General features: G+C 40.6%; 1 protein-coding gene across 1 annotated transcript; it reads right to left on the reverse strand.

Annotated features, from left to right (window-relative positions):
* Positions 1-391: 391 nt before the first annotated feature.
* On the reverse strand, positions 392-24,505 carry BDH2 (3-hydroxybutyrate dehydrogenase 2). Its single transcript, XM_047092186.1, has 10 exons — positions 24,470-24,505; positions 21,643-21,734; positions 20,655-20,733; positions 18,469-18,565; positions 15,872-15,980; positions 8,835-8,895; positions 7,506-7,619; positions 3,949-4,007; positions 3,271-3,363; positions 392-1,257 (listed from the first exon to the last, which is right to left on the reverse strand). Exons 2-10 carry the CDS (start codon positions 21,715-21,717, stop codon positions 1,204-1,206), a joined length of 741 nt encoding a protein of 246 aa, XP_046948142.1. The 5' UTR covers positions 21,718-21,734; positions 24,470-24,505; the 3' UTR covers positions 392-1,203.
* Positions 24,506-25,199: the final 694 nt, after the last annotated feature.

Here is a 25,199-nt window from a genome sequence, read left to right on the forward strand (position 1 = left end):
TTATCTACATGTGCATCATACCATTTGGTCTTTTGAAGTAGCAACAAGTAAAAAACAAACATAAAACCCTAAAACTAAAATAAAAAGAAAAAACTTCCTAATAACCTCTTATACAATTATCATCCATGAATTTGCTTAAACTTTTTCTTGAAAAAAAATTTTTTTAACCATTTCTTATTGAATTATGATTAACATACAATGTTGTATTAACTCCAGGTGTAAAACATAATTGATTCAATAATTCTATACATTATTCAGTGCCCATCATGATTAAGTGTAGTCCCTATACAACATTATTATAATATTAATGATTGTATTCCCTATGCTGTACTTTTCATCTCTGTGACTTATTTATTTTATAACTGGAAGTTTGTGTTTCCTAATTCTCTATTTCACCCATCCCTTGAAAATTTTATTTTCTTTAATTTTGTTTCCTGTTATATGATTCATTTATATTTATGTATCCAGAGACTGTTTCTAAATTTCATGTCCTCTTACTGTTAACCTGGCATTTGGTGAAAAAAATCTACACTTAATCTATATTCAAACTGAAAATACTGCTGGTTCACTGTAAGTTTCTTAGGCCCATGCCAATGTCATTATTTATTTTAATAAAGATTTTTTAGTTAAACTAAGAAAATAGTACTCAATTATGAGTGGTAACATCTGTTAAATATAAATACTTGATTATTTTTCTTTTATATAACAGATTAACAATATAGTTCTGAATCTAAACTCTTTTTTAATGTAAGTCACTGAAGCTAAATTCTTTCCTATCTTGTGTTCATTTATGATGGTGTAAAATTTTAAAATTAGAGTCCATGTACAGACCAAGCAGAATTATACGAAATATTTGAATATTGGGAAATAGAAGTAAAATACAAATACTTTTTTCTTAAAAACCTTCCATTTTTCATATTCACATTTTAATTTTATGTTTACAAATTGTGGTTAAGGTTAAACCTCTTCATTTGCAGTGAGTTCATTATCTTTTATGTCGTCTACCTATAATGATTTCAGAAGAGGTTAGAAAGAGATTAATATATTTAAAGAATCTGACTCTTGTGAGCAAAGACATCATTAAAAAGGGCTTGTTTTCATTAATAGGCTGTTAATAGGAGAGACATGATGGGTGAGTTTTCTTTGTAACCAGGTTCACTGTGGACAGGAAGAGCCTGCCTTCCCAGCAAGGAGATTTTAAAATCACAAGCTCCAGCCTCCATCAATGATGACAGGATTACCTGTTATGTAGGCAGACTGCAATGACAAACACAAGGAAACAGAACAATTAACCAGGTTTAACACAGGTTGTGTTTCTTCAATTTTTCCGTGACTCAGAAACCTAAACAATGTACTCTCATGGTAACAGGAAATCTCACGTAACAAATAGATTTTAGGAAAAATCTGAATTAAATTTTGGATGATCTGAAACTGCTGCATGTTCTTGTGATCTAGAGTTACCTGGCCTCTGGCTAGTGTTTTAGCACATGTCACATTCTAAGCAGATGTTCGGTCTCAGAATCAGAAAATTAAGCTCAGTGATATGCAGCCATTCCCTAAATTAGGATAAAGTATAGGCTAAAACAGTACATTTTCATTTTGAAATTCAGAACTATTCTAAAGCAGCTGAGTTTTATGCCATTAATAAACTTTTGAATGTCGTCAAGTGTGTTAGTCATAAAGTGGTTGTGTTAATTACCAAACAGAATTTTTTGTAGAAGATTTTGTATTTTTAGTTGATAAAAATACATAGGTGTTGTCAGAAGCTGAGGCACAGTAAATGTGTTTAAAAAATTTATATGAATAATAATTATATCTATTAAACTATGAAAAAATATTCTATACTAGTTTCAGATATCCAAATCTGTACCAAACTAAGGGAATTAAAAAAAAATACTATTTTTTTTTTTTTTTTGCACAGAATTTTGCACTTTCCAAAGAAATAAATCTGAAGTAAACCTTGTGGTAGAGGTTTAAAAATCTTTTAACTTAAACATAGATGTTAAATTCGTGTTCTTATTTTTAAATTTATCTGAAGCCTGACACAATGGAAGACGCAGGAAGGAAAGACATCACAGTATGAGTACAGACATTTTTAAAGTTCAATCTATGAAAACTAATCACATACTGTAGGTAAACTATCATCAACTCCCCAAAGGTTTTTTAAAAAGCAAATTTTCTGTTATACATATGGACGTCTTGGGGCTCCTCTAAAAGTCCAAAGGTCTTTTTATTGCACATTTCAAGCCAGAACATTTCCAAATATTTGGTAAACTAAGCTCTGGCTAAACAAGGACAATTTAGTTTATCAGCAGTACCCCCCAATTCAAATGAACTCTTCTGCAGATACAGATTCAGAGAAACAACAAAAGCCAATGAACTTGTTCCATTAGTAATTTGTTTAGCAATTTCCCAGCTACTAAAAACTACTGTTAACAGTCCTGAGAAGTGGTAACTTCGGTCACTAACATTTCAACCACTATTTGTTACATTCACCAACTAGCTGGTGTGCAAGTTACTGTAAAGAAGAGCTAACAGATCAGTAACACACCTCCTCACTCCTGCCTGCTACCCCCCCCTCCTTCCTCTCATCTCAAATGCTGCAGTTCCCTCCTCATGTAATATTCAAATACATCCAACAGAGGGGGGTGTTTTTGTGCTCTTTACCTTATAGTTTCTGCTTTCCTAGTTGTATGCCATTTAAGAATATGCAATAGCCATTAAGGAAGAAATTGATTACTAAATAGGTGCAAAACAGAATGAGATAGAATTGGGATTTCCATATGTGATAAACAAGAATTCACAGGAAAAAAACCAGCCAGTGGGATTGTCCTAATTAAGTCACCAGTAAAACTAAAAACACCAAATGCCAATTCTGTGTATTCTAGACACAACTAAATCTGGTTAACTCTCTCCCCCTTTCACCTGAAGCTCTCATAATTTTGGAGGTTCATCTGCTTGACTTACATTTAATTCGACTTTCCCCAATTATAATTTTTCAAAGCAACTGTCTCTCATAAAATTGAGCAACTTATTTTTTCAATCTTCCATGTCATTTGCTACAAGATTTAGTGACACATAGAGTTGAATAAGGAAGAGTTGGTGGCTCAGATCAAAGTGGCCTTTCTTTGAGCAAATTAAATTAGAATTTATCCCTATCTTGTAAATGCAACCTCTTATATATGTTGCAACTCTCTAAAATGATTATTTTGATAAGCAAATTGTGGCCAAATGAGGAATAATGAACTCCCTAGGAAGAACAGTGCTTACTTCATCAGAAGCCAAATACACACAGAGGAGGGCTACTTCTTCTGCGGTTGCAAATCTTCCAGTCTTCTGTCTCTTCAGGAAAGAGCTCAGTGCCTGAGATCAGAAACCATACCAGATATCAGTGATAGGAGGTGAAGTCTGAATTCACCTGCAACTCCTTCAGGAAGTCCGAGGCAAGAGGAATCTACAGAGTTACCATTGGCTTGCTGCCTTGATTAATCATGTATGATACATGATACATGAGAATATCATTAATTGTGGACCAGGTAGGACTAGAATGACTTCCAAGCTACTCAAACTAGTAAAACATATAGACACTGTGTCTATAATAAAACCTGTAGATACTGTGTCAGATCAAAATACATATTAAAGAGGAGAGCTTTAAAAAAATTTTTTTTGAAATTGTGGTAAAATACACGTTATTTACCATCTTAACCATTTTTAAGTGTATAGTTCAGTAGTGTTAAGTACATTTACATTATTGTGCAACAAATCTCTAGAACTCTCTTCGTCTTGCAAAACTGAAACTCTGTACCCATTAACCAATAGCTCCCTGTTCTCTCCTCCCCCAGCTCTTGGCAGCCGCCCTCTGTCTGTCTCTGAATTTGTCTACTCTAGGTAAGGAAGAGGACATTTTTCAACCAGAAGATTTAATCGCATTTAAAATAGTAGATATACCTCTTCAGGATTTGGTCTGGCTTGTATTCTTTCTTGTAGAGACGGGGTATCAACTGTTCCTAAATCAAAGGGGGACATTCAGCTTGGTTAATTACTCAAATTGAAAAAGAAGTTGACAAACTTTAAACTTCCTTTCCACATGATACATCAATGAAATCCTTTCCCATGACTTACAATGATAATTTCACCTCCGTGTTTAGGATTTCTAAAAACACAGACCATAGGGGTGCTTGGGTGGCTCAGTCGGTTAAGCATCTGGCTTTTGATTTCAGCTTAGGTCATGATCTCATGGTTGTGAGATTGAGGCCTGCATCGGGCTCTGTGCTGGTAACACTGAGCTTGCTTGGGATTCTCTCTCCTCTCTCTCTCTGCCCCTCCCTCCCTCCCTCCCTCTGTCTCTCAAAATAAATGAATAAACATTAAAAACACACACAGAGACCATAATTCTTTGTGACATTAGGCAAGGACTCTGGGTGAGTCACACAAGCATCCCCAAGATATATTTTAGTCACATTACACTGCATGACACTTTATGGATTTTCAGCACTTTTACATGTATTATCTCAGTTACTCCTCACAACAACCCTGAGATGTAAATACAGCCATATAAATACTTCATCAGTGAAAGAACCTAGGTTGCCTTAATGATCCCCAAACCATTCTTTGCTGTCAGGTTCACTCTGGGGATCCTCAGACAGGGCCATGCCTGTCACGGTCCTCAGTAATTAGATGGCTCGACATTTTCTTCATTATCTTGCCTATTTTCATTGGTTTCAAATTCCTATTTTTAACCACTGTTTCATGTTTCTCATAAAAAATATAATTTGAATTATCTCACTTAAAGTAAGAATGACACTAAACATTTGAAAATCCCGCTTTGTTCAAGCTCCTACAGAGCAACTTTCCCAGAGTTTCTGTCAATTTTTGTAATCTGTAAATTCTGTTTAGAGGGCCTTTTGGCGGGGGGTGGGGGGTGCTGACAGTACACTGGGCAACCACATGGTATTTCTAAGGTCATAAAAGATGATTTTAAAGTCATATCCTCTGCTCCTGAGAGTGCCATAGGGATGATGTTTACTAGGAAATCATTTATTTTCTTTTAAAAAAAAAATTTTTTTTAAGTAATCTCTGTACCTACCTTGGAGCTTGAACTCACAGTCTCAAGATCAAGAGTTGCATGCTCTATTGACTGAGCCAGCCAGGAGCCCCAACCATTTCTTAATTTTAGCATCATTTGTCATTTCTCTGGAGAGGGTGGAAATCTTCAAATTCAGAAAGTTCTGGCTCCTTTGTGTTTACACCCTTTCTTTAGCTTACCTGTTTCCTCTCACATTTCATCATAAGTGGGCAGCACTTTTGACACTCAGGGTAGAAACTGTCTTTACTAAAAATGGTCACCTGGTTCATTAGGAACATTTTCTACCTTCCACATTACTGCAGGCAATAATGTTGATAAACTTTCTGAAACTGTGTAACAAAGATTCCCTTGTACCCATCTTCTGGTAATATTTTCCTCACTTCCCTCGTCCATAGCCTCCTTACAGTCCCCAGTCCTACCAACAGTATGCTCAAGATGTCGTAAGCTTTCATTGAACAATGTCCTCAAAATCCAGTTTTAAAATACAACTTTGACAGCTTCCTTACCACTCAGGCAAGGGAGCATCATGTCTTTCATATGGCTGGTATTAATGGTTATTAAATGAAACTATAGAGCAAGCCTATGCCTTGTACTTAATTCCATTGTCCCAACTCTACTGCATCCAGGGCACGGACCACATAGCATGCCATAGTCTACACAAGGCTGGTGTTGAAGAGTGTGACTATACCACCAGCAGCACTACCCCAGACACACTCACTCCTTGTCAGGTTTTCTGCTGTGACTGGCTCATGAGTCACAGCTCGTTCCTTGTCCCACACAGGTTGATAATATATTTTCCAAACTTCTGAAAAGTCCAGCTGCTGAAACAACCACATTTTCCAAATCATTTTCCCATTTTTTCCACTGGGTAAATGGCACCAGAAATAGCTAGAGTCAAGTATCACCAGCGTGTATGTTAAAACCCAGTGAAACTGTCTCTTCTGTATCCTCTTCTTTCTTGGTGTTACCTATGTTTACATTTCTAATCCAAGAAAAATTAAACAGAATACCTCCGTCATGGAAATTCTGTAGCTTGAAAGGTATTTCACATTCCTCTTTTAAACTAATGAGTTAGTGTTTTTTAACCTGAGGGGAGACCATGGTGGATTATATAAAAATCTCATGCGGAACTTTCCAAACTACACACAATTTTCCCCATCAACTCTTTCCCCAAGTTCTGGCATGCACTTCAGGTTTTGAAAAGTTCCATACGTAACTGTGAAATGCTGCTTCTCCCCAACCCCCCAGTACCAGTTGTGAACCACTGAGAGCAAGCTTGATTCTGGATATGTGATATTTAATTCCTTTTTAGAGAAGAAGTTAATAATTCTTCTTAGGCAACCTGTATTCATTTTGGGTCAGTGGAACCAGGTGAAAGGGCATATCTGTTTAATAGACATACCCATAGTCATTAAGAAAATGACTACAGGGGCGCCTGGGTGGCGCAGTCGGTTAAGCGTCCGACTTCAGCCAGGTCACGATCTCGCGGTCCGTGAGTTCGAGCCCCGCGTCGGGCTCTGGGCTGATGATGGCCCAGAGCCTGGAGCCTGCTTCCGATTCTGTGTCTCCCTCTCTCTCTCCCCCGTTCATGCTCTGTCTCTCTCTGTCCCAAAAATAAATAAACGTTGAAAAAAAAAAATTAAAAAAAAAAAATGACTACAAAATAAGTTATAGAATGCTTTTGTTTGGACAGACTGAATGTCCTTTCTACTAATAATAAGTTCTTCTTTTCTTCTTTCCTTTATATGAGAGGTCAGCATGCATTCTGGTAAAAAGCCAGATAGGAAATATTCTTAGTTTTGAGAACCATTTGGTCTGGCACAACTACTCAACTCTGCCTGTAGCCATACATGTGGCAAACTAGGTGGGGGTGTGTTACAATAAGACTGTGTTTACTAAACAGGTGACGGGCCAGATTCCACCTGCAGGTCATAGTTTGCTGATCCCCTTTTTATAGCATAAAGGAAGGTGTTAATCTCTCCTTTTTGGTTGTGGGTCAGCCCAGGTGATTTACAAGCCTCAGTAGCTCCCTGTGTTTTGGGAGGCTCCTCTTACCTTCTTCCTGCGGTCCAGTGAACACGGTCTACTTTTCATCTTTCGCCTGACAAGGTCATCTCTGGTCTACCTCCAAAACACCAAGCTCTGGTCAGTTATCTTGGCCACGAGATTTGGAGTTGTTCCACACACGTGTGAATACCATTTAAACCCTTTGCATCTGTGGTTCATTCCCAATGACTGAGAATCTCATTGCCAACATACCGTTGGACTGTTATCTTAGCCTAGACCCTTTTTCATTTGAGCTTTTCCCAATGACAGGACACAATATAGCATGTGGTAAACAAGCTTCTACGCATATGTTTCACAGTGCCAACCAGGGTTCAGAAAGGACAAGTGCACAGCCCTTTTGTGCCTACCTCACCTGGACACACACAGTTGCACCTGATGCCCTGCTGGATGAAGTCTGCAGCCACAGACTTTGTGAGGCCAATCACGGCCGCCTTCGTGGTACTGTACACGCATCTGTTCACAACTCCTGAGGATGAAAGGAAGGTTTAACCATTGAAGGAACAAAAAAATCTCCTTTAGAAAGGGAACACAAATTACTATCCTTGGTACCTACTGTCATACTTCCTCCCATGCCATCCTTTTTAAAGTTTTATTCAGGGGGCACCTGGCTGGCTCAGTCGGTTGTGTCTGACTCTCGATTTAGGTTCGTGAGTTTGAGCCCTGCATTGGGCTCTGCACTGACAGCACAGAGCCTGCTTGGGATTCTTTCTCTCCCTCTCTCTGCTCCTCACCCTCTCTCTCTCTCTCAAAATAAATAAATACACTTAAGAAATAATAAAATTTGGTATCAGGTTTTCTCCCTTCCTGGGGCTAGTTTCTGAGTGTGGGAAAATAAGATCATTACTGGCCCAACTCAGTTGAGACCTAGGTGTTGAGATGCTGCATTTAGGTAACGGCAATGGTCTTAGGTTTTCATCGTCAGTTGGTCGAACACTTGGGCAGATTCCAAAAGACACCAAAGGACAATCAGGGTAAAGAACAACAAAACAAAAACCAAACCAAAAAGTCAAGGGGCCGAGGCATTTCTCTACCTTCCTCTCTTCGTGCAGGCTCACTGTGTGTTCTTGCAAAGAGAAAGAATGTTATCTCAGCAGTAGTGATTTCATTTTAAACTCACAAACCCATCTGCCAGACTGTGACATTTGACATTATTCCAAATGGCACTGCGATCCTGGCTCTTCAACTTGACCTCTTGTTTAGGGCCCAGATCCACCGTCTTTGTGAAGCACTTCCCAAATTGTTACCCTCCCCCATATCGTGCCAGTACTTTGCACAAACCTGTGTTGTAATATTATCATGCTATAGAAGACCTACATCTGCCTGACTCTCTTCCTTTTGCAGTGTGAATTCTTTTGGGCAGGGACACACAGTGTTCAACACATCTTTTTTGGTTAATTAAATGGGTAAATATTTCCTTCTTCCAACTTGATTTCCATTTCCATATCCACTGGAAGGGATTAGAGGAAGGGCAAATGAAACCAAACTTATTTGTTACAATTGGTTTACATCTAAGGCAGAAAGGGCTGATAGAAGGGAGCTTAATAACAATTTTTTTAAAAAAGTGGTGTTGAAATTACGTGTGGGTTTTATAATCCCTGCTATGTTTGTTCCGAAAACCCATATAGGTCATAAAGTTTTTGGAGTATGTGCATCATGATTCCCAGAGGAAGACGGACCTTACCTTTGAGGCTAGAAGCCACAGAGGACATGTTGATAATGTTGCCAGATTTCTGTGCAAGCATCTGCCAAAACAAAAACAAATTTAAAAAATGCCACTCTGCAAGATAAAAATAATAGCTCTTTAAAAGATTTGCATTTACTTATGGTTTGCAGAACCATCTTCTTAGCTATTAACATTAAGCACGGTTAAGCGTCTTAACAGCCTCACCCAGTCACTGCTGGGAGTTGATGGCATGCTGACGCACTCACTGGCAGGAACATTTCCCAGGGGGATTACTGCCTTCCTTTGGCACAGGAGCATCAGCAAGACCAAGGAGAAACTCTGAGCTGAATGGAAGGTTAATGAACATTAATTATTACTTTGTGCTCCCGATGTTGGAAAATTCTTACTTTATTCAACATATATTTGTTGAACACCTACTGTGCTAGGTCCAGGAGATACGAAGATAAATGACACACTCTCTGCCTATGGAGAGCTGCCAGGGGACTGGGGGGGCTGACATAACCAGCATCCAACAACAGTGGAGACCTCCACAGAGAGGGGTCAGTGGTGGGAAGGGACCAAACTAGGCTTCAGGACACTCAGAGGAGGGCTCCTGAGGAGGAAAGAGGTGGGCTGATACTACCCCCCCAACCCCCCCGCCAGGGAGGAAAAAGCATTTATTATTTATTTATTTATTTATTTAATTTTATTTTTAATTTTTTAAAATTTACATCCAAATTAGGTAGCATGTAGTGCAACCATGATTTCAGAAGTAGATTCCAGTGATTCACCCCTGTGTGTAACACCCAGTGTTCATCCCAACAAGTGTCTTCCTTAATGCCCCTTCCCCATTTAGCCCATCCCCCCTCCCACAACCCCTCCAGCAACCCTCAGTTTGTTCACCATATTTATGAGTCTCTTCTGTTTTGTCCCCCCTCCCCATTTTTATATTATTTTTGTTTCCCTTCTCTTATGTTCATCTGTTTTGTCTCTTAAAGTCCTCATATGAGTGAAGTCATATGATTTTTGTCTTTCTCTGACTAATTTCACTTAGCATAATACCCTCCAGTTCCATCCACGTAGTTGCAAACGGCAAGATTTCATTCTTTTTGATGGCTGAGTAATACTGCATTGTATAAATATGCCACATTTGCTTTATCCATTCATCCATTGATGGACATTTGGGCTCTTTCCATACTTTGGCTATTGTTGATAGTGCTGCTATAAACATGGGGGTGCATGTGTCCCTTCGAAACAGCACACCTGTATCCAGTGAATAAATGCCTAGTAGTGCAATTGCTGGGTCTTAGGGTAGTTCTATTTTTAGTTTTTTGAGGAACTTCCATACTGTTTTCCAGAGTGGCTGCACCAGCTTGCATTGGAGGTGGGCTGATTTTTGAAAACTGGAGTGTAATTCAGAAAAATAAAAGAGAAAGGTGTTTTAAGGAGTGAGGGCCACATGTATAAAGGCTCTAGCACAGAGCTGGGAGGAAGGGATGGGTCTGGCTGGAATGCCCGGAGTGGGAGGAATGAGGCTGCAGAGGCCAACAGGGGCTAAATTTAGCAATTTGGGCTTTACGCAGGAGGCAATGTGGTGGTGACAATGAGGGGCTTAATGCAGAGAAGTGGCATGTTTAGATTTGGGGAATTCTAAGATTATAGTGGCACGACATAGAGCAGACCACTGGAAGGTGATACAGTGATTTCAGAAAGGACTGAGAAAAGCTGAGATGCAGCAATGTCTGTGAGTTATGCGGGGGGAGGTTGAGGTGGTAAGGGCAGGACGTGGTAAACAGTTACATGAAGTGAGGCCTGCCTCCCTCATCAAGGGCAGTGCTTCCTAAGAACACCTCCCTCAGAATTCCCCCATTCCAAGTGTGAAGGTCTGAAGAGGAGGGTTTGGGGTTGTTTTGTTCTCCTAGACAGGGTACCCAGTAGGTGGTCAAACACTGTGATGAATCAAAATCTCTTGAGGGGCTAATTTAAAGTGCAGATTGCTGGGCCCTGCCCCTGACGTAAAGGAATATATAAATGAAAAACTGCTATGAATTAAAAATGTTTTCATACACATGTGTACTTAGTATAATAAGTACGTGTGCTTTCAGGGCACGTAGGTATGTGCAAGAGTGTGGGTACTCATGAAGAAGGGAGACATGGAGAGAATTCCTACTCGATGGGCACTACCTTCTCATTGACATCAGAAGCTCGGAGGATGGCTGTAAAGAACAAGGTTGAGTGGGGGGAATGATGGACACAGAGAGTGGTGAAGAGTTAAAACAACTGCTGAGAGGAAGTGGAAGACCACCACCAGAGAACAGAGGAAGGAAAAGCAGGATATCCTGTGCCATGAAAGTCAAGCAAAGAATGAGTTTCTAAAAAGAAGAGAGTCTCAGTAGTCAGGGTAGGGAGAGAAGTCACTCCTGCTGGGGTGAGCTTCTCCAGCAGCTTTCAGTCAGAGAGGCATAGGGATGGGGGTGAGTGACTGGATGGTTCAGGGATGTGGCTGCCAAGGTGGCAGATCTCCCCATGGTGTTCTCCTGACTTTCTGTTTTGATACTTAGTTACTGTTTGTTCTCAAGAGCAGAGAATCTACATACAACAACCTAAGGCATTGTGTTGGATGGATTAAAGGGTACAGGGGAGGCTGAGGTGACCCGATCAAGGCAAGGACACAGTAGGGGTGAAAATATTTAACCCCACTTGTTTGTCTATGTGATAAAGAGGATCATAATGAGATGGGGTCTTCACAAAAACGACCAGGAAAATTAGTAAAGTATAATGGTGTTGGAAACGAAGGCTTAACATTATTCTTTCTTATCCAATTTAGCAAATAATCTGTTTTTACTTATTTTTAGTTTTGTTCCAGTTTCATTGAGCTATCATTGTCATATATAATCCATTTTAATACCTATAGAATACGTACATTACAGTAGAATACATAACGATGAGCTACTAAGTAAGTTCAGTCTCTAATCACCAGAAATGCTGTAATTCCTCAGGCAAAACTTTGGAATAGAGTCACCTAGGAGGTGCTAGTGCTGTCCCTTAACATTTGTGCTATCCATTCAGCCAGGTCTGTCTGCTGGATGTAGAGCCCTCAGTCCATGCTCAGCACCCTTCCACGCTGTTTTCTCAACACCAGCTCAGTACCTGCTGGTACGGTGTGGATGCTCTTCCTGGCTCCCCATGCAACGTCCCGCTCTGGCAAATATCACTTGGCAAGTATAAGGTGAAGTGCCTGGTATGTAGTCATTCTATATGGGACTGACCTCCCAGAAGCTCAGGCAGGGGCTAAGAAAGAGCTCTGAAAATTTCCTCCAGCTGTTGATCTAGTCAGTCCTACCTACCTAGCTTTTCTATCTCCACTGAACTCAGCTCTTAAACCTGGCAGACCTTGGGTTCTTGACTCTTTGATGATTCCATGTCTCACCTCTACCTGGACTGACAACCTAGATTCATTTATTCATTCAACAAATACTTGCTAGAGCATCTCTATGTACTAGAGAATCTTCTAAGATACAGCAAAGGGGAAAAACCTCCACATATCCAAGACTTCCCTGACTTTGGATTTTGCACTGACTTCTTCTTACAGTATTTTCAGCTTGTTCTTTGCCTTTTGACTCACATTCCAGTTTTGGAACGGTTTTCTGTGTGTGTATCCATGATCAAAAATTTCCTACAAGTGTTCCTATGTCTTGACCACCTGACTTTTCAGATCTGCCTAGACTCCAAATCCTGACTTCCCCTGGAAAGTTCTAACCTGTTGTATGTGCATCATTGTTAATGAACCCAGAAGATCCCAATTAGGGCTGGAAGGGATTGTGTAATCTCTCATCCTCATTTTATTTTTTTACATTTATTTATTTTTGAGAAACAGAGTGAGACAAAGCATGAGCGGGGGAGGGGCAGAGAGAGAGGGAGACACAGAATCTGAAGCAGGCTCCAGGCTCTGAGCAAGAGGTCAGCACAGAGCCTGATGTGGGGCTCGAACCCATGAACTGTGAGATCATGACCTGAGCCGAAGTCGGACGCTCAACCGACTGAGCCACCCAGGCGCCCCACTCATTTTATTTTTTTAAAGTTAGCCTATTTATTTTCAGAGAAAGAGAGTGAGCAAGCAGGGGAGGGGCAGAGAGAGGGAGAGAGAGCATCCCAAGCAGGCTCCACGATGTCAGCATAGAGCCTGATGTGAGACTCAATCTTGTAAACCATCAGATCATGACCTGAGATGAAACCAAGTGTTGAACACCTAACTGACTGAGCCACCCAGGTACCCCATCTCATCCTCATTTTAAATACAACAGAGTACAAGTGCCATTTCCCACAGCACATGGTGAAGTAGGGGCAGAGTTCAGGCTGTGATGCCAGAGTTTGAAATCCAGGGTCAGGTTGGTTACTGTCACTTTAATAAGTGGCACTGACTTCTTCTCACTGCCCACCCCAGTCAATAATATCTCTTGGGATTTTTTACAAATGAGTATTAGTGGCTCATATGGATTATTGTTAAGATGCTTTAAATTATAGGAAAACTCACTAATTTGCAAGTTAGTGTTTGATATTTCAAAAGTTAACATTTACTGACAAGTTTGAATTTCAGTGCCGCTGGACCATACCCCATGCCTGCTCCCTTCACTCATTATTTGTCAAGCATTACAGACATGAAGTAGGCTGTTTTTGCACATGTGATAGTCTTACCCACTATGATCTAAGTTTTCTCCTTTTACCACAGCCTTGGCTTCTCTCCCAATCATAGGTTAAGGATCAGGCTTCAAAAAAATAATCAGGGTTCCAAATAACAGATTCTCATGAACTCCGAATAAACAAAAAAATGAAATTTACATTAAAAATAAATTTGCTAGGGGCACCTGGGTGGCTCAGTCAGTTAAACATCTGACTTCGGCTTGTGTGGTGATCTCATAGTTCGTGGGTTGGAGCCCCATGTCAGGCTCTCTGCTATCAGCAGAGAGACGGCTTCAGATCCCCTGTCTCCCTCTTTCTGCCCCTCTCCACCCCTCTCTCTCTCAAAAATAAATAAACATTTAAAAAAACAATTTGCGGGGCGCCTGGGTGGCGCAGTCGGTTAAGCGTCCGACTTCAGCCAGGTCATGATCTTGCGGTCCGTGAGTTCGAGCCCCGCATCGGGCTCTGGCCTGATGGCTCAGAGCCTGGAGCCTGTTTCCAATTCTGTGTCTCCCTCTCTCTCTGCCCCTCGCCCGTTCATGCTCTGTCTCTCTCTGTCCCAAAAATAAATAAACATTGAAAAAAAAAAATTAAAAAAAAAAATAAATAAAAAAACAATTTGCTAGTCCCATATCCCATGGAACCACTAAGAGATCCTTTCTAAGCACTAAACAAGTAGATTGAAACAAATTCCTTTGTTATTAGGTCAGTTTTTCTAGTTTTCCTTTCAACATTCACCTGGATCCTTCTTCTTTTTTTCTTTTTTTCATGTTTATTACTTATTTTTGAGAGAGAGAGAGAGACAGGTAGAGAAAGAGGGAGACACAGAATCCAAAGCAGGCTCCAGGCCCTGAGCTGTCAGCACAGAGCCTGACATGGGGCTTGAACCCACGAACGGTGAAATCATGATCGGAGCTGAAATCGGATGCTTAACCTACTGAGCCACCTAAGTGACCTGGGATCCTTTTTGACATTATGTTGAATGTTCAGAGCAAAGCATCAGCCCTGCCTTGCCTTTAAAAAGCTCTTCTCCTGCACTGGGTTGGCAGCATTCAGTACGTCTGCCATCTAATCCAGCCGGGATTGGAAGAGAAGAACGGCTCCTCTGCATTTCACTAGGGTTCAGTTTGCAGCCTTGGACTGAGCCGGTTCTGTATGCAGTCAATCCCTTCATTGTCTGAGCCTGTGCTCATTATCGGCTTACAAGTTCATTTGAACTCAATCTTTTTCATATTTACACTCCCCTCTCTGAGAATGCCTAGCGTGTGCTTTTCATCAAAAGGCACGTAATGCTTGTTTGTAAAACAAAATGAAAATTATTAATGAGTTGTGGAAAAGCTGTGGAATTCCAGGGTAGCAGATTCAGGAAGAATGCTCTCTCTCTTTAGCACACACTGTCTCTCACCTCTCTGGTACCTCTGTGGCTCAGTTAAAAACACGAGTGCAAGAAGAATACTCAAGGAACAGAAAAGCAATGAGGTACATCCATCTGACAGCATGTGCCTAGACAATGAAATTCAACAAGGGGCCTAACCTCCAGGGTTCAAATCCCGGCTCTAACCACTTGCTAGTTATGTGACCTTGGGCAAGTTACCTCACCTCCCAGTTTTATCCTCTGTACAGTGGATGTGATAAAGTAGTACCTACCTTATCCCATTCTTCTGGTCCCATGTGCCTCCTTGCTATCCCTCTCTCTGGGACCCTCTTCCTCATATACCTCAATGGTTAGCTCCTTCATTTCACTTGGACCTCCATGAAAATTTCAGCTTATCAGCGAGGCACCCTGGGCTTTACTGATATCCTAGCTTCCTTTTCTTCCTAGCACTTTTTTTTTAAGTGTATTTATTTTTGAGAGAGAGTGAGCAAGCATGAGCAGGGGAGGGGCAGAGAGAGAGGGAGACAGAGAATTCCCAGCAGGCCCCACGCTGTCAGTGCAGAGCCCGAAGTGGGGCTCAAACTCATGAACCATGAGATCATGACCTGAGCTGAAATCAAGATTTAGACACTCAACCTACTAAGCCACCCAGGTGCTCCTTCTTCATAGTACTTCTAACCACTCCCGGAGTTATATGTTTATTTAATTATGTTATCCTGTCTCACTCCCCCAAAATGAGATCTCTCTCATAGAAGGGACTTGTTTTTCTGATGAGTCTTCTGCACCCAGAATGGAGACTTGCATAAAGAAAGTTCTTAATACTTCTTGAATATTTCTTAACTGGAAGGTTAAGTGAGTTTGTATTAAGTGTCTTGATATAAATGTTCAGTATGGGTTAGTCATTGTGGTAGCTACTGTCACTCTTCAGAACAGAAAGGTAAGGGCCCTTTCTGGATGCCCAGTGTGGAGACCTACTGATCATAGTGATGGTGGTCCTTACTTTAGGAAGAAATGCCTTGATCATCAGGTACATGCTGCGGACATTGAGATTCATCGAGAAGTCCCAGTCCTTCTCCTCACAGTCCAGGATGGTTCCATGATGGACAAAACTGGAAGAGGGATTAATCAGTGGGGAAAAATGATCATTTAGGATTTCTATTGTACTTCCTTATCATTTTATATTGTCATTTATTGACTTAAACCTTACGAAGATTTTAGCAATTCATAGAAACACTTAGTACATTAAGTTAGTAAGTATCCAACAGCTTAAGCTAAATAAATTTATTTGAAAACAAAATCCTTCTTTTGAAAGAAAGGCAAAGGCTTGGGGCCACCAAACATAAGAAGCTCTATGGCAAGTGCACAGGAAATAGCAAAAACAATATCAAAAACAAATGAGAACATGATACGCGCCCCGACTCCTATTTCATAAGCAACAGTGCCCTCAGGTGGCATAGATTTAACATTTTCAAAAGGAAATCAAATTGCAAAGGAAAACCATTGTCTCAACATCTCAGGGTAGCAAAGTGATATTGGTATCATATAGTTCTAACATATTGAGTAAACAAAGCAGAACAAAACAAAACTCTTAAAGCAACTTTCACTTCTTTTCCAGTCACACTCTTCTTTATAAAAAAATTTTTTTTAGTGTTTATTTGTTTTTGAGAGAGAGTGCAAACAGAGGAGGGACAGAGAGAGGGAGACAGAGAATCTGAAGGAGGCTCCAGGCTCTGAGCTGTCAGCACATAGCTCGATGCGGGGCTCAAACTCACGAGCTGTGAGATCCTGACCTGAGCTGAAGTTGGACGCTTAACCGACTGAGCCACCCAGATGCCCCTCAAGTCACACTCTTAAATAACCTTCTCATCCTTTGTATGACAGCAGGAACCCACGCTCTATTTCTATATCCCTTACCTTGCTGAGAATTTAATATGTAGATATTAAAAAACCAGTTCTGCTAACTGATTTTTTTGTCATGGCTCTGAGTATATTCTCATATAAGGGATGAGCAGTTTATTTATGTAGCAGATTGTCATAAATTGTTGGTTTAATATCCACACAGTGTAACCTATGACAAACTATATATATATATATATATATATATATATATATATATATATATATGTATATATATATGTGTGTGTGTATATACATATATATATATGTATATACACACACATTTTTTTGGTGCAGAAACATAATGATTAGGAAGAACAAAAATGTATTAGAAGGCTCTGGAATTTTTCCGTCAATGCGGCAGTACAAATATAATAGAACATAAGAAAAGTGGAATGTCACTTAGTTCCTGTGTAAACCTCGGCTGTACTCATCTCTACTGTCTCGCCTGAGCAGGGAAAGTCCCAGCACGAGCTGCTCCAGTTCCAGCCTCTCCTCATTCATACACGGTTCAGCACGTTTGGCATCATCTGCATAAGTTCAATTAAGCCATTCTCTTTGTGCTCTATACAGAGATGCAACACGGAAACTTCTTTTGCTGGGTGGAATTCATTGTCCCAGTAAGAAACACTGAGCTTGGGATGTGTAAAGGAGTTGCTAGAATGCCATGCCAAAAAATTGGGAACACCTGCATTTCAATAAGCTGAGTACTTGGTTTCTGGTAAATATACTTTGCTTTAAAGACACCTCCTGGAGGGGTGTCTGGGTGGCTCAGTTGGTTAAGTGTCCGACTTCGGCTCAGGTCATGATCTCACAGTTCGTGGTTCAAGCCCCGCATCAGGCTCTGTGCTGACAGCTCAGAGCCCGGAGCCTGCTTCAGATTCTGTGTCTTCCTCTCTGCCCCTCCCCTGCTCATACTCTGTCTCTCTCTGTCTCAAAAATAAATAAAAACATTCAAAAAAAATAAAGACACCTACTGGAAAATGGTTTTTCATTTTATTTTATAAGTCTTAGTGGAGCGTCCACAGCCAGTCCATTGCTGTGAGCCTATGACCAGCCTTAAGATTAACAGGTTTGGATTAATACCAGTTCTCTTGAGACCATCATTTTCCTTAGGACTCAAGTCCATGTCTGCTTTTTTTTTTTCCTTAAGTTTATTTATTTATTTTGAGACAGAGTGAGAGAGAGTGCATGTGCATGCAAGCAGGGAAGCGACTGAGAGAGAAGTGGGAGAGAGAGAGAGAGGGGTCTCAAGTGGGCTCCACACTATCAGTGCAGAGCCTGAAGCCCATGTTCACTTCTATGGCTGTCTTATTTGCTGAATCTTACTTGGAATAAAATTTGTCTAAAACGTAACTATATTTCCTAAGAAATATATTATGGTTCATGATGAACAATTATGCCTTATTATCAAAAATTTTTTAAAAGTTTATTTATTCATTTTGAGAGAGTGAGACAGAGCACGAGCCAGAGAAAGGCAGAGAGAGAGGGAGACAGAGAATCTCAAGCAGGCTCCACAATGTCAGTGCACAGCCTGATGCAGGGTTTGATCTCACGAACCGTGAAATCATGACCTGAGCCAAAATCAAGACTTGGATGCTTAACTGACTGAGCCACCCAAGTGCCCCTTACCAAAACTTTTTAAATAAAAGTCATATAAAACCTTCTGTAAGGAGAGTGAAATGGAAAAGTATGAATTACCCAGCAACATTAAAGAGAACATCAAGTCTCTCAACTTCATTGGCAAACTGATCAATTTGTTTCTTCTTTGTGACATCAAGGGCCCGAATCTGAATACCTGAAAAACAAAACAAAGTACACAATTTATCTTCACTCATAGAAATGTTTAGCCTTGAAGATTTAGCTGTTCTGAAGTGTGAAGACTGTAGTATTTGTCCAGTTAGACTTCACAGGATTGTCGGCCATTAGTAGGGTCTTACCAATCTTAAGAATCTCATTAGTAAAAATCTTGAAGTCCTCCCCATCTTTTTTTTTTTTTTTTTTTAAGTAGGCTCCACAGCCAGCATGGGACTTGAACTTACGACCTGACATCAAGAGTTGGAGGCTCTACAGACTGAGCCAGCCAGGTGCTCCACCTTGACCTCTATAGTAGATGCTTCTCAGCAAACCAGCAGCAATACCTGCAAGTGGGCTCATTCTAGTCCCGTCTTTCAACCCAGAGGTTGAATCACTGCTACAGTGATGCTGAATTCTGTCTGAGGGGGAAGGACAGGGGCAGTGGGATAAGAGATGGTTTCTATTTGTGCATTTTACCTTTATGTCAATTGTATTATCGACTAGAAATGACTTTGCGGATCACAGGTACCATCACTTATTTCTGGACCAAATTCCAAGAAGAAATGACAGGCCACAAGAAGGGATGAAAACACTAGTCATGAGAGAGTTAGCATGGGGTCTGAGGCAGACACACTGTACTAGCTACTAAAAAAATATGCTCTAATGCTTTCATTAAGCAGCAGTCATAATTTTTATGATTTAAAAAATATATGGTTTATTATTCTATTCTTCCCTTTTGCATATAGAAAAGAAAGATTATAAATAAAGGGAGGACTAGAATGGAGTTTCAGAAGGACTTTCCTTTCCTCTGTGCTTTTCTACGACAGCAGCTTCCCTTAGATTTGTTGAAATGATAACTCAGTCTAATTCAGTTAACTAATTCAATGAACTAAATTATGTTTGATCATGCAACCTATTCTATTTTGCTGAAACAGTTAACTTTGAAATGAGTTCTACGTTCTGATTTCTTTCTGAGTAACGCCAATTAAAGCCCTTTGACGTCGGAGTTAGGTTCGGTGTGGTACAGTAAGGGGCAATATGCACTTGAACAAGTTAATCTCTTATAGTTTCTGATCATGACATGTGATTTTAAGGCTGAGCTGTCTCCAATATGGTGGCCACTAGCCACATGTGGCTGGCTACTAAGCATGGATGGGAAATGCAGCTAGTCTGAACTGAAATGTGCTGTAAATGTAAAATACACATGGATTTCAGAGATTTAGTGTAAAAAATGTAAAATTTTCTATTGTAATGTTTTACAATTGCATATGTTAAAATTATAATATTTCGGATACACTGAATTAATTAAAATACATTATTAAAATTAATTTCACCTGTATCTTTTTACTTTTTTAAATGTAGCCACTAAGAAAATTTACACTTGCACATATGGCTCATGTCATGTGTCTATTGGACAGCGTCTCCCCCAGAGGGAGGCAGAGAAGTGGAAAGTCATCATCAAAAGTTAACGTAACAGGGGCACCTGGCTGTTGGTGGAGCATGTGACTCTTGACGTTGGTTGTGAGTTCAAGCTCACCATTGACGAAAGCTTACTTAAAAAAAAAAAGTTAACAACTATTAAATTTTCACGTGTAATTTTGTAATTGAGTACTGAATCCTTCAACATTTTGGCTAAACAAAAAAAATTTAAGCATACATCTTAAAATTTTGTTAATACATTTAAATGTATAGATTTTTGTCTGTAGGTTCACAGAATACAGATTTTTAAAAAATGTTTATTTATTTTGAGAGAAAAGTAGAGAGAGGGAGAATGCAAGAGGAAGAGAGGCAGAGGAAAAGGGAGAGGGAATCCCAAGCAGGTTCTGTGCTGTCAGCATAGAGCCCAACATAGGGCTCAGTCTCACAAATCATGAGATCATGACCTGAGCTGAAATCGAGAGTCAGATGCTTAACTGACTGAGCCGCCCAGGAGCCCCACACAGAATATAGACGTGATAGCAGGGAAAAAGGCTCTAAAAAAGGCCAGCAGAACCGAGCAGCTAAGGACTTTTCTTTCAACATGTGAACTATATTGCTTTATAATACCTTGTAGATTCTGAATCCCAAGTTCAAAGTGCTGAGTTGCTTACCAGGGTACTTTTCCAGTTCCTGAAGTTTGGACTCATTGATATCTGTGGCTATGACTTTGGCACCTTCTCTTGCAAAAGCCTGGTAGACACAATGTACAAATAAATCCTTTGTTTATTCGATTTGATTCCATTCTCATGAGTGGAAAGTCATTTAGCCTTTCCTCCCTTATCTTATTTTCATTGTTTTACCTATAAAATAGGTGGAATTTTAAGCTCTCTACTCTCATTTCACCCTTCCCATTGTTAATATTTTTACCATTAATTAGAACAACATGACATACATTGTGCTTGTCATCTGACTTTATGCCTGTAAGCATTATCAAATAAAAGAGTGTTTTTAAAAACTGGGACTCTGTTACTGACACCTCTCAAAATACTATTCTGTGATGTGATAGCCTGTATTTCATTTCTGAGCTAGTTCTTATTATTTTCCATTTTTTACTATATCCCAAATAATAAGAGAAAATGCGTTATTTTCACACTTTTTCTCCTAAGACTATATTACTGTTTTCATAAATGTCAAACCATACCCTATTATACTGTAAGTGCATTAATGAGTTCAGGTGTGGGTTATAATGCACAAGAAGTGGATATAAATTAGAAGGTGAAAGTAACCTGATAGTCTTGTATCTCTGGAATCCTGCATCTGAATTGACAATTACAGAAAGCAATACATTCCTGGAGGTCCCCTGCAGTAAATATATCATCGTGCAGAGAAACTGAGGCAGAGAATTAAGTTTCTCAGAGTCCAAGGTTATCACTGATGTCGCATAATAAACATGTGAGGTATTCATTCCTTCACTTGCCCTGGGTCAAGGCTAGTGAGTTTTCTTTTTGTAACCTCAGACAACAGAAGCACAAAAGTAAAACAAAACAAAATCAAAGCCAAAAACAACCCAAAACGAGAGCAGAATTAAATAACCATGGGCTGTGTCCACATAATTTAATACCTCAAAAGTTAGTAAGCTAACAAGAAATAATAACTTACTATGGCAGCTGCCCTCCCAATCCCCTGAGCAGCAGCGGTCAGGACGATGATCTTCCCATCAAGTCGACCCATCATGGAACCTGTGGTTCAATCTAGAGACATGTGTATTTAATGGCTTACACTGCAGCATGTGGTCCTGTGCAGTGACATCTAGAATGAACTTAAAGGTAGCATTTCTGTACAGATAGTCCATCAACTGAATTCTCCAAGAATGCTGACTCTAGATACATAGCTTTGTAAATCAAAAACATTTAGCATAACCCATTGAAGTGATAACCGGCAACAGACAGACATGGGACTTCAACCTACCATTTGGTTTCTTCACTACTTAGAGAAGACAGCCTCTGATACTGATACAGCAGGGGAGGAGTCCTTCCCCTCACTACCACCACTCTCTCTATACACACTTTTTTTGGCATTGTATGTGTCCTTACTACTTGGGGCTGCTTCCCAATTTCTCTGCTATAAATTTTTGTTGGGGTTTGCACTATCAATTGTCCATGGCTTTTCCTTCTCCCTTGGAAAGATTTAGTGGTTGGCCTCAGAGAGTCATTGAACAAAAGAACTGGAAAAATAAAATCATGTCCAACACTCCCATTTTGTAGAGGGGAAAACTGATCTGACTTGCTCGAGGTCACAGAGCCAGTTAATGACAGAACCAGAACTAAGCTCAATCCTCCCGACTCCTTTGCTATGTGAAATTCCACTCTACAATGCTGCTGATCCTCTCTTAAAGTAGTGACACTTTATCAGATACCATCAATAATTTTCAAACTGGAGACTGAGAAATTCTGACATCGGGAAAATAAGATACGCATAAGATATCTGGTGCTTGGATTGTAGATTCTGGGATAAGAGGAATGGCTCATGACGAGATTAGGGTTGGTTAAGAGTCAGATGATGATCAACTGAGGCTGTCTTCAAGGACCTGGGCGTCTTTTCTCACCCTGCTGTACTTTACGGCTGCCTCTGATCTCACACCAAGTCACAAAATGGCTACTTTGTCCCAAGGCATCTCATCAGCATTCAGGCAAAAAAAAAAAAAAAAAAAAAAAAAGGTGGGGTGGTGGTGGGAAATAAAAGCCAAAAAAGCCTTTCAGAGAGTCCTCACTTTCTAGTCAACAAGGAAGCGCTTGCCAAACATTTCAGCCTACATTTCACTCGCCAGCTCTAGCAGCAAAGGCTAGGAATTTGAGAGTTTTGTTTTCTGGCCTCTATTAAGAGAAAAGCTGGGGGAAGGGGTGCGTAATTGGGTGGGTACCCAGTGAACTTACTTAAATAGTACATGTACAGATAACCTACACGCTCACTGCTCAATTACCTGCCTAAAAAAATACAGGTAACTAGCTAGTCTTGCCTAAAGGGTTCACATGATCTAGTGCTATCTTTGTGAATATATCTCTGCTGTCTTCTGCCAACCTTGGCATTTTGCTGTAATCAAGCCTTCACACTTTATCTAAGCTCGGAATGCTGAGCGGCCAGTTACTCCTGTGGATAATGGGCACTGAAGGACTGATGAAATGAGTGCAACACAAGAAGACATGTATTTTGGAAAGATCACTGGAGCAGACCTTGGGGAGTGGGTGGTTTCCTTGGGAGGGTGCTGCGGGGGCCTGAAGGGCCGAGCGTGAAATAGCAGGGATGGGAAGGGGGGGCTGGATCAGAGAAGCATTTGAGACGTGACACAAGGCCTGGTCACCAGTGCCCTATCTTCGGAGAGATCATGTGGTCTGCACCCTGCCTCGCGGCTGCGAATTAGGCCTGCGGATTGCAGGTCCAGGAGAGGACCTCGTGGTTCGCGTGGTTCTCGCAGTCTCCGCACGCCCACCTGCACGCTGTGAGACCTGGGCGCGAGTGCGCACCACCACCAAGGCTGACTCTTTTCTGGGCGACACGGGGCTCTTTCCGGGGCCTTGCGGACCCTCCAGTCACTGCACTGCCTTCCTGCCCGGGGAGGGAGGAGGGGCTCCCTCGTGGTCTGACGGCCGGTTCCCTCTCATTTTCTCTCACACCAGCATTTCCCCTTATAACTCTCCTGCACGTTTACCTCTGTCTTGGAGTTTTGCTTCTCCGAGGGCCAGACGAACAACCCGCTCCAGGGACCTGCTTAGAGTCTCACTGATATCTCTCGGATTAAATCTGCGTTTGTCATGCGCCAGAGAAACTGAGCTTTTACACTGCCTGACCTACTCTGATGCCATGGATTTTCTCTACTTATTTTGTCTTTATTCTTACACGAGTGATACGTTTTCACTTTAAACATGTAAAGAGTTGAGAGATATAACCATATATACTATAGAAAGTAAGAGAATCCAATCATCTCCCCCCCCCCCCGAATCCTGGGCGTGGTGTATTAAAAAGCGATTATTTTACACTTCTGTCAATTGCTGGCTTCAGGAACATGACACTGAAGGCACACACCAAAGGTGTCCCTAGGAATCTCTGACACCAGGAGAAAGAAGCACTTACTACTGAACAATTGCTGGAGCACAGAGTAGCCACTTTGCTCACTCCGATATCTCCCCTAGCTAGCCTTGGCTTTCTGGAACCAGATTTTGGGGCTAAAACCTGTTAGAATAAACTACATTATTAAATATAAATGGGTTTATTTGGGAAAATGAGTGCAAACGTGGCCTTAAATGGTAAAATCCAACGTGAAAAGCACATTGAAAAACTAATATACCAGAGTTTCAAACTTGTTAAAAACACATCCTTACCCTGACCTAAGATTAATGTTGAAATAGGTAACTTGCAGAACAAAGCAAAAATCTAAACCTCTTCTTTTCCCAGGCTAAAATTAAATTTAGAAAATATTAGGAAATCTTACTTTAGAGCAGCCAGTGGACGGCGTCCTCCAGATCCCCGTGCGAGCAACAAACTTGAGACCTTTGTGCAGGAACAAGTCAGGCGCTTAAAGATGCATGTTGGGATTTGTAGTTTCGTTCAGTTTTAAGGAGTCGCACGTTTGTATACTATATACGTGTGTGTGCTGCCATCTAGTGGAGCTCATCTAGAACTGTTAACTCCAAGGAGAAGGTGAAAACTGGAAAAGCCCCCTTACAGCTTACTTAGGACGTGGAAATCATTTGCTTCACTTTAACGGGTCTTTGTTGTTTGTTGGGGTCTATTATGCGCTCTTCTAGGATATTTACATTTTAATGAGTAAGAAATTTCACGTGAAAGAGAGCAGGGCAATAAAATAGAAGGGCCCTAGATCATTTAGGATAGTGGAGGCTTCCTTCCTGGCCCTTCACCAAGATTGTTTTGAGGGAGAGAAATAAAAATTCTCTCATTTTAAGGCATAGTTACGGTTGTTTCGTCACAGTCTACTCTAACACTAGTACATATTTAGTGGCAGAGTGAAGGCATCCTGACTACCCTGAGGAGGCAGGGTCCAGGCAACACTTCAAGCTTCACAGTGTGGAGGCTTGAAAGGGAAGGACATGTTGGGTAGGAGCAAAAAAAAATCAAGCTCCGCTGAAGAGAACAGATATTAGAGATTGAAAAGAAAGGATGAGGTCATGTGTGCTAGGCTTAGTCATTCATACTTATCAGGT

The sequence above is a fragment of the Lynx rufus genome, unplaced genomic scaffold (genome assembly GCF_022079265.1).
Source record: "Lynx rufus isolate CCGP_SWC_20201006 ecotype Redwood Valley unplaced genomic scaffold, mLynRuf1.p SCAF_3, whole genome shotgun sequence".
Taxonomy (NCBI): domain Eukaryota; kingdom Metazoa; phylum Chordata; class Mammalia; order Carnivora; family Felidae; genus Lynx; species Lynx rufus.

Bases quoted from the DNA above. Each gene is read 5' to 3' on its own strand.
- BDH2 (XM_047092186.1), bottom strand. From the start codon at position 21,717: ATGATGGGTCGACTTGATGGGAAGATCATCGTCCTGACCGCTGCTGCT. The intron at 20,734-21,642 runs GTAAGTTATTAT...TGTGTCTACCAG, and splicing joins TTGGGAGGGCAGCTGCCATA to GCTTTTGCAAGAGAAGGTGC. The intron at 3,364-3,948 runs GTATATCTACTA...TTCTGATCTCAG, and splicing joins CCAGACCAAATCCTGAAGAG to GCACTGAGCTCTTTCCTGAA.